The following is a 15,602-nucleotide window of genomic DNA, read 5'->3' on the forward strand; positions in this document are numbered from 1 at the left end:
AATTGGAAAGATGAAAAGGCTTAACTCCCCAGGACGTTAATTCAGTTCCTTTCTTAAATGGCGTGTTCAGCTTCTAAGAAAACCGTGTTGCTAAGCCCAGGCTATTCTATCAGTGGGGCTCCCGGGGCACATCTTTGCCTTGTCACTTTCCTGTTTGCTGGGACCCCCTTTCTATTCATTTCACTGGTCTGGGACTTAAATATTGTAATGAAATTTGTCCACTACTGCTGACCTCTTACCAGGGGTGGTGGGTCTACATTTTTGGAGTCGTGCTAAGGATTACTAACCTTGAGATTTAAAATTCTCGCCATAACTTCTGAAGTTTGAGGCATCGTGGTAGAGATGTGATGGGTTTGTTCTCCGTAGCGAAGAGGAAGCCTGCCTCTTTCCTTCCTGCCTTGCCCCAGTCTACCATACAGTTAATAGTTTTGACTTCAGTTAGACAACAAGAAATAAAGAGACTTGCCTTTGGACACCGAGTGTAAGCCATATCCTCAAACAGCACTATGTTACTTTCATTTTTTTTTTTTAGAAAGACATAATACTTGCATCGGATTTTGGTTTTCCATGCAATTTTCCCAAGACCTCAGCCTTCTGGTGCAGTAATCTTTCCCATCTTCCCCTCCCAGCTGTTAAAATGGAGTCATGTACCCCTCATGGGTGGGAGACCGTCGTCTGGGTAGAACAGATGTCAGGCACCCTTGTCTACATCTCCCAGGAGCTGTTACCCCAAGCCCAGTGCCTGGCTGTCAGAGGACTATTTATTGTTCTGTAGCCCACAGGCTAAAATCATTTTTCTTTTCTGCAACTCAGTTTTGAAGTTATATGACAGGTGCTTTCTGTGGGTAAAAAGACTGAGTGTGTCTCAGAGACCAGAATGATTGTTTGCTGTGGTTTCACATGGGCTGAAAGTGCTCGTATGTGGGTGCATTCATTCACCGAAGGCCAGACAGCAAGAGCCACATGTTTTTAGAATTATTTTGTGAATGCACATCCCTTTATATCTGCTGGAAGCTTTGTCACCATGCAGTGTGCTACCGAGGTGAAATTGATATGCCTGAAATGTGCATTGTATTGTCTGCCTTCATGCGAGGGTTCGGCCGTGATGACAGCTGTGGAGTTTTCCTCTTACTGTTCATCCTCCCTCCTTCTGTTAGCGTTGTCGGTGTCAACATCTGTTGAATGAACGAGCCGCAGAGCTGTGTTCTGAGTGGTTTGCACTTGAACCTGACGGTCCCTGAGTCCTGAGAGGGGCCTGCAATTCCTTCGTTTCTCCTGCTGTGTCTTTGATACCAGGCAGGCTGAGGAGATTTTGTTTGTCTAAACAAAATGGAGAAGAATTTCGTGGCCTGACGTGTCTTAACTTTATAGCAGGAACTTCTCTTTAAATCTGATGAAAGGCAGAGATGGGGCTTCCCTGGCCTGGGGCTTGTTTATTCCTTGTAACTCCTCATAAAAGTCTCTTTTAAAATATGTAGTAATTATGAAAGAGTAGAGCTGTTCCCCCCTTTTTCCCCTCCTGCTACTCTTGTTGTATTTTAGTCCTTTTGGATATATAGATATTCATCTTTTTGTGTGTTTGTTTTGGTTTGTTTAATTTGATGTGACAAATGGCAAACTCTTTTTTCCCCCCTCTCTCATCTAAGCTTACTTTTCTTTATTCTACGCTGTACTCAAAGATGGAAACTAAAACTCTCAAATAACCCGAGAAGCACTTGCTAATAGTCAGATTCAGTAAAGTCTCTAGAGCGTAGAATGGATTGGAAATTGTATAAACTGAATTTTCTTTCACAGAAAGATGAAAAAATGTAAATTTGCAATTTGCATTTAAAGTTATAAGAGAGAATCTTTGACGGCATAAAAACGCAGCGGAAGTAATTCTCCAGGTCTTATTAATGAATTAGAATGGACCAAAAACTCCATAAAATTTAAACCATATGCTCAAGGAGCTATTAAAGTAGTTTCTCCTAGTAATTTGCTTTTCTTAAAACTTTGATTTCTTGTAAACGTTATACAGAAGCGGAACTACATTCTCCTAATGTTTTATTTCAGTTGGATGTGCAAAGCCCTTCCTTTCCTGGTCACTGTTTTTAGTTGTCACCCCAAACCTTGAACATTGACCTGCAGGCAGAGTTTTCACGTCCAAAGTCTAATGATGTTGCTCTTTGATGTCGTGAAAGGTGGTGTGTGGAGTGTTCTTCTCTCCTTTTGTTTTGCTTTCTTTTCTAAAATGGAGAGAAAAATCAAAAAGAAACTTGCAACCACTGTTGAGCATTTTGGGGACCGTGAAAACCTGCTTCCTCCATTTCATTTGTAAGAAGAGGCACAATAGGAGTGAATACACCCAGGAAAGGAGGCTGTGATGGTGGATTCCAGGCAGAACTGAAGAAGGCGGGTGTGTCTTTGCCTCCTTCCCACCTTATCTATTCTCATTTCCTTCACTCTTTCCACCACCCCTTCCTCACTGTTTCTTTCCTCTTTAATCTTTCCCTTTGAGCCATTTTCTTTTATTCCTTTTATATATTAGCTCACAGCAGATGAGAAAACAGTGACACCATTCAGAGAGATCTACTTTAAAAACTCTGGAAGACAGAGCCAAAGAAATTAACCTTTAATAGTGAAATTTTGGCTTGAGTTGGAAGGGTATTTTTGAGCAGAAAGTCTTCTCAGAGGTTCTGTGTTTATAAAGATTTAGTCAGTATTTATGGAACAGAGAGAACGGATGTCCAGTCTGAGCCAGGCGCTGCTGTCAAACACACAGATGGATACATGGTGTCGCTGGCGTTTTGAGGGCCCTGTCATGGAGGGGAAGGGACAGACAAGCACAGAAATTAGTGGTTACAATATAATATTGTAATTGCCTTCCCGGAGGCATGAACCATGGGTTGTGCTTGTATAGTCAGGCATAAGAAGGACCGTGGAAATCTCCGTTTCCCTGGTCCCTTCGACTTTGAGGAAGAGAATATGCTAGTTGAGTTAATGTGAGAGTTCTGAAATGAAACCACCTTGGAACTGGTTTAAATACTGCACGGCTAGAGTTTAGTTAGAATTAGCTTTGGTTCTGCCATTTTTGTCTGGCTTCTTTGGGGTGAAAGACAGGCCTAGGCCTTCTGTCTCTTGTTATTTGGCTGGCTTCCATGTTGGCCTTGCCCTTCCCAACTGTGAGATACTTAGCACCAAAGTATGGGTGAGAAAAGGGAAGACACACGACTGGGCTGCAGAATAGACAGACTTGCCTTTAGGTTTTCAAAGTTTCATTGCTTAGTAATGTCAACACACATTTTTAGACAGGACAATATCCCAAGGTCTTTTCCTGACTAGCCTTTAGCCATTATAACCATCACATCGGCACTGTCTGAAGTCATAAAAAGACAAAAAAAAAGAGAGAGAGTTCCCAGTCTTTTTCATGTAAAAACCATAAAGCATGCCCTTGACAACGGCTGAAAAAATTATATCACTAATTTATTTTTATTGTTAGTATAACTTCAAATTGCCTTCCTTATCTTCTTGCCTGACTGTTGTTTTCTGGGCCGAAGTTAACAATGTTTTGGAAGTCAGCTCAGAGGTGAACAAATGATGTAGTCATAATAGCAGATAGAGGCCTGCTGTTGGCATTTGGTGAATGTCAAACACTAATTTTAACAATGATAAATTTGGGGAAGGAATGAGAAGTTCCCAGCTAGTGAAAGGAAGCTGTTCCGTGTGAGAGGCTCTTGTTATTTGTAGATACCACTGTTCATTTCCATGGCAGATAGGAAATACGGCCTCTTTGCCTTAATTATTACCTTCCTCATTCAGCCTACTAATTTTTGAGGAAACTCAGGTTTTTCAAATAGGGAAAGTAGCCAAGATAAAAATCCCTTTTCTTTTTGTGATCAAGGCCCTTTGCAGCAGAAACGTTCATGCCGATAATTACTGAACCCTTTGGAGTTAGAACTCTTGGTTTCTGTTGACTTGGTTTTTAGTCTACCCTTCCCTCCGTGCTTTCCGATGCTACATGTGCTGTATTTTGGCTTGACTTTGACATCCTTTGAGAATTCTGTGACTTCTTCTAAGATTACACCAGACACCCTTAGCTTATTCCTGTTGGATTAATGGAGAGAAAGGGTTCTGGAATGGGACCATTCCAACAGGCAGTATCCCCATTTCACCCTAAGACACCTCACCTTTTCTAGGATCACTTGTTTCAAATTGATTCTTTCAGTCTTGTATCTCATTTTAGCTTTGAAGACACAACATTAATGATGCAATTTAACTGTAAAGGTTCGTTCAAAGTCCTTGTCAGTACTGGAAGCATTAGAGAAGGTATTAGAGGTTGACTGCATCCTCCTTTTTTTTTCCTGTGCATGGGTGTGAAGACGTTTCTGCAGAAACTCACTCAGAACCCTTGAAGGGATTGACTGGCAGAGGCCCGTCACATTGGGGTGAGAGGCTCAGTGGGCAGCCTGGGTCTCTGCCGTCCAGTGGGGAGCCTTCAGATAGTTCTCCAGAGGGGAAATCACAGGGCCGCCTGCCTTTCTAGTCCAGATTTCTTTGGAGAACAGAGTTAGGCGGGCACTCGAATGGTTTGAATTTTTCATGAGAAAAACAAAGTGAAAGATTTTTCTGACATCGGACGTTTTGTTTGGGCCTGTGGGGCGGATTCTGTTTTTTCTCTTTCACCTTTCGTTTTCATTCTTTTGTGCTGTTTTTAAGGACAGCAATGAGAAGTATCCCTGGACCATTCCTCCCAGAGAAAAATATCGTCCGTGACTATGTGGGAGTGGAGTGCGGCACAAGGAGAACGTACAGCAGAGTCATCTTAGCTAAAGGGTCATGCTGTCCCATAGGGCTCTGTGGTCGTGGTAACTTTCTCAAACTGTCTGTGCTCCGGTCCCTTCCTCTGTGTGATGGAGACAGCAGCCTCTTTGGATGTTGCAGTGATGGACTGAGATCGTTCTTGTCAAACCCGTAGAATAGTCCCTGGTACGTAGTAAGAAGTTCCTGGTTATTGCTGTATGAATACACCCTAATTCTGTTAGGTCGTGTTATTACGTGATGCGAGATTCTAGTTTCTTGGTACACGGATATGGTTGTAGAAACTTGGCACAGATGTCTACTCAGACCAGGGTTCAATGACTGTTTGGCCATGCCTTGGTCATTTGGATCTGAGAAGAAGTCCAATCTAGCAGCTTACTCTTTTCATCAAAGCCCAGTTTGCCACTCCTATTTGGACCTTGCAGGGCCCCTCCAGAGTTGCGTGGGTGGAGCCCAAATGGGCCTCTGAAAGGCTGCGGTCACCTTGAGTAGCTGCTCTGGTGTTGAGAGTATAAAACACTGTAAAGGGTCCCTTGTAAACCATTAGAGGAAGGATGCTTGGCTGTTACCCAGCTCCTCCACTGACCATGTGTGTGTCCCTGGGGTCAGACAGCTATTCATTCATTCATTTGCTTATTTAACTCGCTCCGTTTGTAAAAAATGCTAAAATATTTTAAAGTAAATTGAAGATAGCTTATTGCAGCATTAATCACAATAACCAAGACATGGAAGCAAGCTAAGTGTCCATCACCGTACGACTGGGTAAAGAAGATATGGTATTGATAAAATGGAATATTATTCAGCCATGAGCAAAAAGGAAATCCTGCCATTTGCAAAAACATGGATGGACCTAGAGATAAGTCAGATAGACAAAGATGAATACTGGATGATACCACTTATATGTGAAATCTAAAAAAGCTGAACTTGTAGAAGCAGAGAGTAGAGAAAGGTGGTTACCAGGGGCTAGGGGGTGGGAAAGTTGGGGAGATGTTGATCAAAGGGTACAGACTTGCAGTTAGAAGATGAATAAGTTCTGGGGATCTAATGCACAGCATGATGACTATAGCTAACATACTCTACTGTGTACTTGAAAGTTGCTAAGAGACTGGATGGTAAATGTTCTCGCCACAAGAAAGAAATGGTAATTACGTGAGGCAGTGGAGGTGTTAGCTAACACTGCGGTGTAATCGTACTGCTGTATGTAAGTGTGTCAGAGCAACATAAAGCGACACGTTGTACACCGTAAATTTACCCAATGTTACATAGTCAGTTACCTCTCAACTTCAAAAATAGGTATCTTGACATTCCACCCCTAATAGTACTTAGTGTGGATTAAGTATTAATCCCATCCTGCAAAGAAAGGAAAGAAGGAAGGGAGGGGCTTCCCTGGTGGCGCAGTGGTTGAGAATCCGCCTGCCGATGCAGGAGACACGGGTTCGTGCCCTGGTCCGGGAAGATCCCACGTGCCGCGGAGCGGCTGGGCCCGTGAGCCATGGCCGCTGAGCCTGCGCGTCCGGAGCCTGTGCTCCGCAACGGGAGAGGCCACAACGGTGAGAGGCCCGCATACCGCAAAAAAAAAAAAAAAAAAAAAAAGAAGGAAGGGAGGGAGGGAGGAACGAAGGAAAGAAGTCTCCTCATATAACTAAAATAACATGATCACAACGAACACAATTAATAATTTTTTTAATATCCTCTAATACCAGTTCCTGTTTGGTTTCCCCATGTGTGGTCAGGTTGTGTACTGAATTTACTTTATGTCACTACAGTTGCTTCATACAAGGAACGAGGAAGAAGGACTAACTGAATGATCTCTAAGGCGCGTTGCTTTATGTTTAATACCTTTAGGGAGCTGCTCTGATTTTCTTCACTTCCCTCTCCTTCTTGGAGCAGGAGGATTCAAAGTTTATAGACATAAACTGTGGCTCTATAGCAGGATGAGATGGAAATTTGGAAATGATTTGGTTTACTGGATCAGTTGAGGCAGTTTGGGGTTGCCTCCCACTGGCCTTGACCTGTAGGTCAACCTGTAGGTTCGGCAGACTGCGCATTGACACTGGTTAGCAAAATGGTACACTTGCCAGAGAGAACGAGGCAGTCAGTTCATTTTAAACCCAGCAGGTTTGGGTTTAAGCTTGCATTTTATATGTTCCATAAATGTTCGTAATGCCATTTAGAGCTAGCTGAGGACTTGAGAGTCTTTTTGATTTCATGGTTTTTTTTTTTTTTTTTAAATTGAAGTACAGTTGATTTACAATGTTGTGTTAGTTTCAGGTGTACAGCAAAGTGATATATTACACACACACACACACACACACACACATATATATAGTTTTTCAGATTCTTTTCCATTATAGGTTATCATAAGATATTGAATATAATTCCTTGTGCTATACAGTGGGTCCTTGTTGTTTATGTATTTTATATATAGTAGTGTGTATCTGTTAATCCCAAACTCCTAATTTATCCCTCTCCCCTGATTTCATTTTGTTACTTGATACTCTAGTGTTTTATTCAAGGAGACTAAATGCTGGGTCTCTCAGGTTACCTGTCTAGGAAATACCTATTGTTCCAGAACAAAAGAATGAAAAAGTCATGCAGCCACCGCCTATGGGTGGATATCAGGTGCTCCATCCCCAGAGGCCCCTGTGATGGGTGTGTTCTCTGCATCCTGCAGCGGCCGTGAAGCCTCTTCCTGGCTTCTTTGCCTTCCCACTACCCCTGCCCCAGGCTGGGGGTGGGGTGGGGGGGAGGGGCGTGTGTGAAGCGTGCGGGCCCATTAACAACCCAGCCTTTCCCACCTGAGCTCTGAACCAGTTGAGAAGTCGGGCTGAGGGTTCAGACAGACGGAGACCAAGATATTAACTTTATTCCTGAGAAAAGCTAATTGAGGGCTGTAGTATGTGGCAATAAAGGACTTCCACATTCTGAACCTCTGACTCAGGCCACGCTGGTTTAGGGGAGAGAAGCCGTAGGTGGGCTTCCAGCAGGTTCCCAGGAGTAGGGAGGGAGAGGGGGCTGGACGTTCACACCTCCTGCTCCTCTGGGCCAGCCTGGCATGGGGGGGGGGGCGAGGAGGAGGGAGGGGACGCGGGGAGGGGCCACTGCTGGGAAAGGGCCATCAGGGCTGTGGAATGACTCCTCTCCCTTTACCCCGATCTTCCCCTTGGGGCTGGGTGTTCCCCAGCATCCTGGGTGCCTCCTGGGTTCTTCCCTCTGTCTTAGCCTCAGTGACTAATTGATTTAGAGGGGGTGAGAGAGGTAAGCTCTGATAAGAGTATGTCGTTCAGTAAATATTATCCTTCCTATGACAGGAACTCCTAGAATAGATACATCTTTTTTGTTTTTTTTTAAAGAGCATTTATTCATTTATTTATTTTGGCCGCACAGCGTGTGGGATCTTAGTTCCCCAACCAGGGATCGAACCCGTGCCTCCTGGCAGTGGAGTCTTAACCACTGGAGGGCCAGGGAAGTCCCTGGAACACGTACATCTTTAAAAGAAATTTATCTTCAGCATTTTGCCCCAACTCTGAATTTTTGTGGAATGAATGAATTTTTTGTTGAAACTGCTTGTTTGCATGTGGAGGGTAGAGGCTTGAGGATGGTTGTGTGTGTGTGTGTGTTTGTGTGTTTGGTGGGTGGGGCAGAGAGGAAGTGGGATGAAGAGCTGAGGCTTTCTGGAACATTTATCACCTAGAGGAGTTCCAGGCTTCTCTGAAGGGCTGCCCGTGCCTGAGGTCCCTGTAGTCAGCTCCTCTGGCTGATGGACCTTCCATCCCAGGGTCCTGGGAACGAGGCAAAGATGTGGGGACTTGAGGCAATACTTCTTTTGGGAGCCTCCTCCTTTCCCAAGTGGCCAGTTGTCCCCTCATGAAGGGAGAGGGTTGAGATGAGCCATCCAGGTGCGGAGAAGAGGTTTGGTGTGATAGGAAGGAGGAGCCAGTGGCTGGTAGAGCGGGGAGGGGATTGGATCTGCAGTGTTTGCTGATCCCTAACACAAAGTATAGAAACCATACCTTTTTTCCAGCATGTTCTGAGGGCAGAGTATGAAGCAAGATAGGGAGTATCTAAAATTTTTTCTACCCCATTCTTAACACTTATCATGCTAAGAAGCCACCAATTTCATCAAGAAAAAAGAAATCATTGCTGAGGATCTAGTTGTTACTCAAACGTGGACAGCAGAAGTGCTTCTAGTTGCCACTTGTTGAGTAAGGACTTCTTGGTTAGGATGCTAGCCGACCAGCTCAGGTGTAATTTACATAGAGTCGAGTTCACAAATCTCAAAAATTTTAACCCATGTAACGACCACCTAGATCAAGATGTAGAGCATTTGCATCACCCTAGAAGGCTGCTGGTCCCCTTTTCCCAGTTGGAACAATGTCCCCCTGCCCAAAGGTAATCATCATTCTGACCTCTGTCACCATAAAGCCGTTTTGCCTGATTTAAATTCCACATGAATGGAATTATACTTAACATTTTGTGGGATTCATTCATGTTGATGCGTATATACATGGTTCATTTTCCCCCGTTGCTGTGTAGTGTTCGGTTGTATGAAATTTAGATACACATTCTACACCTGGTGGACATTTGTTTGTTTCCAGTTTGGGGCTAGTATGAATACAGCAGCTAAAAATACTCTTGTGCATGTCTTTGGTGGATGGAGTATGAGTTATTGATTAAGGTTAACAAACTGTCCCTGGAATTGAAGTTCGCAGTCACTAGCACAGGAAAGGATAGATACCGTACTGTCCGTGCCAAGTGGTTTTAAAGTATATTGAAGGCATGGTACAAAAGTACAGTTGACCCTTGAACACCATGGGTTTGTACCACGCGGGTCCACTTATATACAGACTGTTTTTCAATAGTAAATACTACAGTACTGCGTCGTCTGCAGTTGTTTGATCTGTGGATGGTTGATCCTTGGAATGCAAAACTGTGGGTATGGAAGAGCCACTCTAAATTATACTTGGATTTTCGACTTCCAGGAGGACTGGTACCTCAGCTGCCACGTTGTTCAAGGGTCAGCCGTATATCAAACAAAGGAACGAATTTAGGCTAGTTTACTTGTATTTAGCAAACCGTGCTGGTACAAAAGCAGATTATTGCTGTTGTGCTCCTTGACTATGATACATATCCTAAGCTAGAGGGTCAGTTTCCTCAAAGCCGAGATTCTCATGTGAAAGTATGTTGTCTCCTCATGCTGTCTCTAAAAGGAGTAGGAAAAGGACCTTTTCATTAATTCTGCAAATAGGCATCATTTTCTAATTTTAGGTTCTCACTGTGAAAGAGTCATGAATTACTAAAAACTCTGAGAATATAAACTAGTTTTGGGGGGAGTCCCCTGAATTAGAATATGAATAACGATTTTAAATATTCATTTATATTTTTCTTTCCATGTCATTTTGGATATTGTGATGAAAAAAAAATTTGCTGCTGATTGAGAACCCCTGAATACTCTTATAAAAATTTAATTCCCCCCCGTATTAACTAGGCTTTTTTAGAAAGCCTGTTTTCCTCTAATAAGTTGCTAGAGGGAAAATCTGTTAGCCTGGGGAATTGATGGATAGAAGTAGAATAGGAAAACTGACCCGACCACCATCAGGGGATGCTGCATCGATTTAAATTTTAAAAGAGCCTGGGTTTAATGACAGTGAAGGATTAGGTTAGCATTCCCCTTGACAAGAATGGGAAAAATTCTAGTGACCGATGCTGCACACATCCATTTAAGGCATCACCACCTCTTTATAGCCAACTAACACTATTTTTTAACAGCTTACAGGAGGGGAATCTGGCAGCGTGAGTCAGTATTAAAGACGTGCAGTCCTGGCCCGGGAATCTTCCCTGTACGTACACCTGCTCATGTAATGAAATGACATGTGTACATGGTGATCACTGAAACTTAGCGTGTAACACCAAAACATCAGAAGCCACCCAGTGTCTGTCAGTCATGAGGGAGCAGTTGAGGGATGGTGTATGTATACAGTAGAATGCTGTGCAGTTGTTAAAAGGGAGTGAGGAAGATCTTCATTCTGATGTGGGATGATGTCCGGGTACATTGCCAAGTACAAGAAACAGGTGGAAAGTAGCGTAGACCGTGTGGTACCTTTATGTAAGAAAGACTGGGTTATGAACATATATAGGTGGATTTGCTAATATTTGCATAAAGAAATGCTGGATGGATAAACAGGAAACTAATACAGATGTGTACCTGGAGCAGGCAGAGGGGCACGGAGCGATCGGGAATAGATACAGGAACAGCTCCTGCACGTATCTTTTTATATTGTGTTGACTTTCTGAATGATGCAGAAAACACCAACCAGCGGAAGTGAATCTTTCCGGGCATCGCCCTTTGACCCTGAACGAGACCAAGAGTAGGTGGCGTGAAGCTGGTTGAATGCATCATGAAAAGGTGAGGCCATGGGCTCCGTTGCATTTCTCAGAAGCTAAGTCAGTGCATTCAGTGCTTGTTGAGCCAATCTGCCAATCCGACACGCCAGGTGCTATTTTAGGCGCTGTCAGCAGGCGCCTTACGACGGTCCAGGCTTTCATAAGGCTGGCGTTGTTGAAGGAGCAGGCAGACAACAAGCAGGTGATGAGCGAGGGAGAGAAGCCTGCTACTGCTGGGGTCCAGGGAAGGAGGTAAAAGGGGTCCATGCGGAGGTCAGAAGGGAGGGTCATTGCTGATCTACATCCCTATGTCTTTGTGGTGCCTTTGTGAGCAGTATTCTTACAGATGGGGTAATAGAGTGGGGTCAGTTCTCACTTTTAAGCTTTTGCTATAGCAGTCAGGATTTCATTTTACTAAGATCAATATCACTTAAGTTTCAAACAGAGACATAAACACATTAGAGCAGTCACTGTACCCCAGGCTACTGCCGTGTTGGCAGGAGACCCAAAGTTAGTGGAATAAATAAAAAGTTGATTTGACCGTTCTGGTTTGTTTTCACAGCAGTGGGGCTGTAGTGGGGATAATGTTACCTGTATGATTTGGCTTCTCCTCTGGTTTTCAATCCCTTGGCCTGGAGAAGAGGTTTCACCCATTTAACAAGGTTTTGTTTGTTTGTTTTAATTTTTATTGGAGTATAGTTGATTTACAATGTTGTGTTAGTTTCAGGTGTACAGCAAAGTGAATCAGTTTCACATATAATACATACATCCACTCTTTTTTAGATCTGTTCCCATATAGGTCATTACAGAGTATTGAGTAGAGTTCCCTGTACTATACAGTAGGTTCTTATTAGGTATCTATTCTATATATAGTAGTGTGGACATGTCAATCCCCATCTCCCAATTTATCCCTTCCCCTCCCTTTCCCCCTTGGTTAACCATAAGTTTGTTTTCTACATCTGTGACTACTGAATTCAGTTTTCAAAGACGAAATAAGAAAGACAAGGATGCAAAGGTGAGATAGGGCAATGGGGAAATTCAGCAAAGGTGGGCTGATTCTCTAATGCCTTTTGCTCTTTGGGGCACCAGTTTAGCGAGAGACGTCTTTAAAGTAAACGTAACCCGAAGCAGTGGAAATCTTTCACAATTAGTTTTAGGCATTCTTCCGCTATGACTGTAGTCAAGACGTGGTCCCAATAGCAGATGAGCAGCCCTGGGTGGAGACTGTGTTGTTTTGCCAAAACATCTTTGGAGCCAGAAGTTTGTTGCTTGTCACAGAAACTGAAGACTGTTCTCCCGGGAGCATCTCTGTCTCCTAAGTACACAGTAGACGCTATGCTCTGTTATCCACTTACCCTGAATATTCCCATCCAACACTTCTTGCATCTTCTGCACACAGCAAGGGCCTTAGCTCCTTTGTGAGTCAACGAAAGAAGACGCGTGTGTGTTCTCAGTGGTTTTAGGGTTTTGCCAAAACCCCAGTTCTGTTAATTTCATGAAAAATAAATGATTCTTTTATGGGCATGTTTTCCTGAATGTTCAGTTTGTATTTCTGGCCTGTTAAGAGCTTTTTTTAAACTGCTGATAAGCATTTGACCATATTTGTGAATGTCTCAAGGCAGCCTGGCACGATGGGTGTAAAATGACAATAGTAACAAGGACAACAAAAATAGAGTTGACATTTGTGTATTTCATTGGCGTTCCCTCACTGAGATTTCTTTGTCCTATGTGTTATTAGCAAGGAGGGGGATCCAAGGACAGATGAAACAGGCTCAGTGGGCTGATTTGATTCAGGAAGCTTTTATTTTTAACCAGTTAAGGTAAGGGGGTCTTCTCATGTTGATGAGAATAATTCAGAGGGCAGCACTTAACAGTAGCATGGACAGGACCATTCTGAGTGGACTGGGAGGAAGAAAGGAGCATTATGCTAGAGAAGATGCATCTCTGGCAACATTCCGTCGAGCAAACAGTGGCTGGAATTCGTGTTGGGAGCAAACTTATTTCCTGACTAGCTGGGTTAGGGAATGAAATTAAACTCTAAGAGTTAAAAAAGTATGTATATATATTTATAAATGTATCATGTATTGGTGCTTAGGAGTGTTTGCTAGTAAATTTGATCATTTGTTTATATTCAAAAGTTGACCTTTTAAAGTAAACAACGAGAATTCATACCCCTCCAGCACATCTGTATCTATGTCAACCAATTTTCTCACGTCTGTGGTTGCCGCTGGTGTGTTTTCACTACCAAGTTCCTGGTGCTTTTTTCTCACCTAGGGCCTGAGACTCAAAGATGTGATATAAATGCTGAGCTGGGTTCTGAAAACCCAGTTAAAATGTATCTCAAAACAGTAATAAAAGTCTGTGGCTGTTCTTCCCTCTTCTTCCCATGATTGTTGAATTACTAAGTAAGACATTAACCAAGATGACGGTGTGCAGATACCTGGCACAGGCCTTGGCAGTTGGGGGTTCCAGAAATTGGCATTTTTCTTCACCCTCAGAAGTACTCTTCAACCTCTCCCCCGAGGACTCTCCAGTGTAGAGTAGTAAACACGAGAACTCAGGCATCTCTGGATGGTTCACGGACTCTCCTCGAGGACACTGGTGCATCAGGAAGATGTGTCATTGTAATCTTGCGGCTTCACCCACCCCCCTGGCACCCATACTGTAATTTGAAAAGTTTAACGTTAATGGCTAATGTCAGACAAGGCAGAAAGGAGCGGTCAGCATATTCACTCCAAGTGCATTTTGTCATATTTCTTTTTAAAAAAATTTTATTTATTTTTGGCTGCGTTGGGGCTTCGTTGCTGCGCTGGGCTTTCTCTAGTTGCGGTGCACGGGTTTCTCATTGTGGTGGCTTCTTTTGTTGCGGAGCACGGGCTCTAGGCGTGTGGGCTTCAGTAGTTGCGGCACGTGGGCTCAGTAGTTGTGGCTCGCGGGCTCTAGAGCGCTGGCTTAGCAGTTGTGGCACATGGGCTTAGTTGCTCCGTGGCATGTGGGATCTTCCCAGACCAGGGATCGAACCCGCGTCCCCTGCGTTGGCAGGTGGATTCTTAACCACTGCGCCACCAGGGAAGTCCATCCTATTTCATATTCTTTGAAATTTGGCCACTTAGAGATAGTTCATAATGCAATTCTCTTCAGCCAGAGGCTAAGCACACACTTGTTTCCCAGTCATTCTGGGCGTTGGCAGGAAATAATAATCATTCCTAAACCCTGCATTTGTGTGTACAGCCATAATGTGGAAATCCGAGGAGGACACACCTGTAAAGTACTTAGAATTCTATGGATTTTAGTTATATGCAGAACTTTAATGGGGGATCTCTGATTGAGGATAAGATAACAGGGCACAATTTCTTTACGAACTCAGATAAACGAAAAGAAAAAAGAAATCCTCTCGCTCATCTGGGCATTTCTGAGGCAGCCACTTATTATGGACGATTCTCAATTACCCAGCAATTCATGCAGAGAATTAAAGTTCTCTGATAACCCTAAAATTTCACGTTGGTTTTTAGTTTATTTCTGTTGAATGCATCTTACTTCAAAAAACAACTTTTGACCCGAGGGGTAACATTTTGAGCAGCCATTATCTAGACTATTCAGATTGTCACATTGAATCTCCCTTCAGCCCTGCAGTGCGGATGTTACCCCCATGTTACAGATGAGGAGACCGAGGTTCAGGGAAGCTAAATGCAAGGTCACCCGTGAATTATGGAGCTGAGCTGTAACTTCACCTTCCAGACTCAAGACCCATCCTCTCTCTCCTAAACTACTGCCTGCTCCCTGGTAGAAATGGGGTAAAATGTCCCCAAAGCTAGGAGAAGGCCAGAAAAAGGCTAAAATTATGTTGAATCGTCAATTCCTGAGTCAGCAGGAATTGATAAGTATTTGAGAGAGTGAGTTTCAGTTTCATCAAGCAAAAGTATTGATACGTATCATAAGAAGCAAATGAGATCATGGATTAAAAATACTTTGATACGTTACAAGCAGCAATAAATATGCCAAGGAAGATTGTCGGTCCTTGAAACCTCCATCCCTTGTGAAGAGTCTGTTCCTGGGACTGTGCCTTTGGTCCTTGTGAGTTATGGGGAGGTCACCATGGTAGCTCCAAAGGGCTGTTTAAACTAGTTGAGAGCTACATGTAGTCTGGACAAATAAGAGTTGCCAAACAAAGCAGCATGTTAAACGAGGGTTGTCATGGCTTGTCATGCATGGCCTGTTTGTTGAAGATCTCCAGAACTTTCTGGTTAAAAGGTACACAGGGGTTTTTTTTAAAGGTGAAATTATTTTTATTTTAAAATTGAAGTATTGTTGATGTATAATTATATGAATTACAGGTGTACAGTATAGTGATTCACAATTTTAAAAGGTTATACTCCATTTATAGTTATTATAAAATACTGGCTGTATTCTCCATGTTGTAC

General features: G+C 43.2%; 1 protein-coding gene and 1 non-coding gene across 5 annotated transcripts in view; both read left to right on the forward strand.

Moving 5' to 3' along the window:
- The window catches only part of CAMK1D (calcium/calmodulin dependent protein kinase ID), a 429,331-nt gene that overhangs the window by 79,968 nt on the left and 333,761 nt on the right, over positions 1-15,602 (forward strand). Inside the window, exon 1 of one of the 4 annotated variants that reach the window (XM_059056710.2) lies at positions 11,189-11,433. The exons of 2 other annotated variants lie outside the window; for them this stretch is intronic. In XM_059056710.2, coding sequence (XP_058912693.1) covers positions 11,189-11,433 — 245 coding nt within the window. Of the gene's footprint in view, positions 1-11,188; positions 11,434-15,602 lie in introns of those variants that run through there. One more of the 4 variants, XM_067030297.1, reaches the window with a different exon arrangement.
- LOC131754197 (U6atac minor spliceosomal RNA) lies at positions 10,432-10,561 on the forward strand. The gene has a single exon (XR_009335228.1). It is a non-coding gene; the product is annotated as a U6atac minor spliceosomal RNA (small nuclear RNA).

The sequence above is a fragment of the Kogia breviceps genome, chromosome 3 (assembly GCF_026419965.1).
Source record: "Kogia breviceps isolate mKogBre1 chromosome 3, mKogBre1 haplotype 1, whole genome shotgun sequence".
NCBI lineage: Eukaryota > Metazoa > Chordata > Mammalia > Artiodactyla > Physeteridae > Kogia > Kogia breviceps.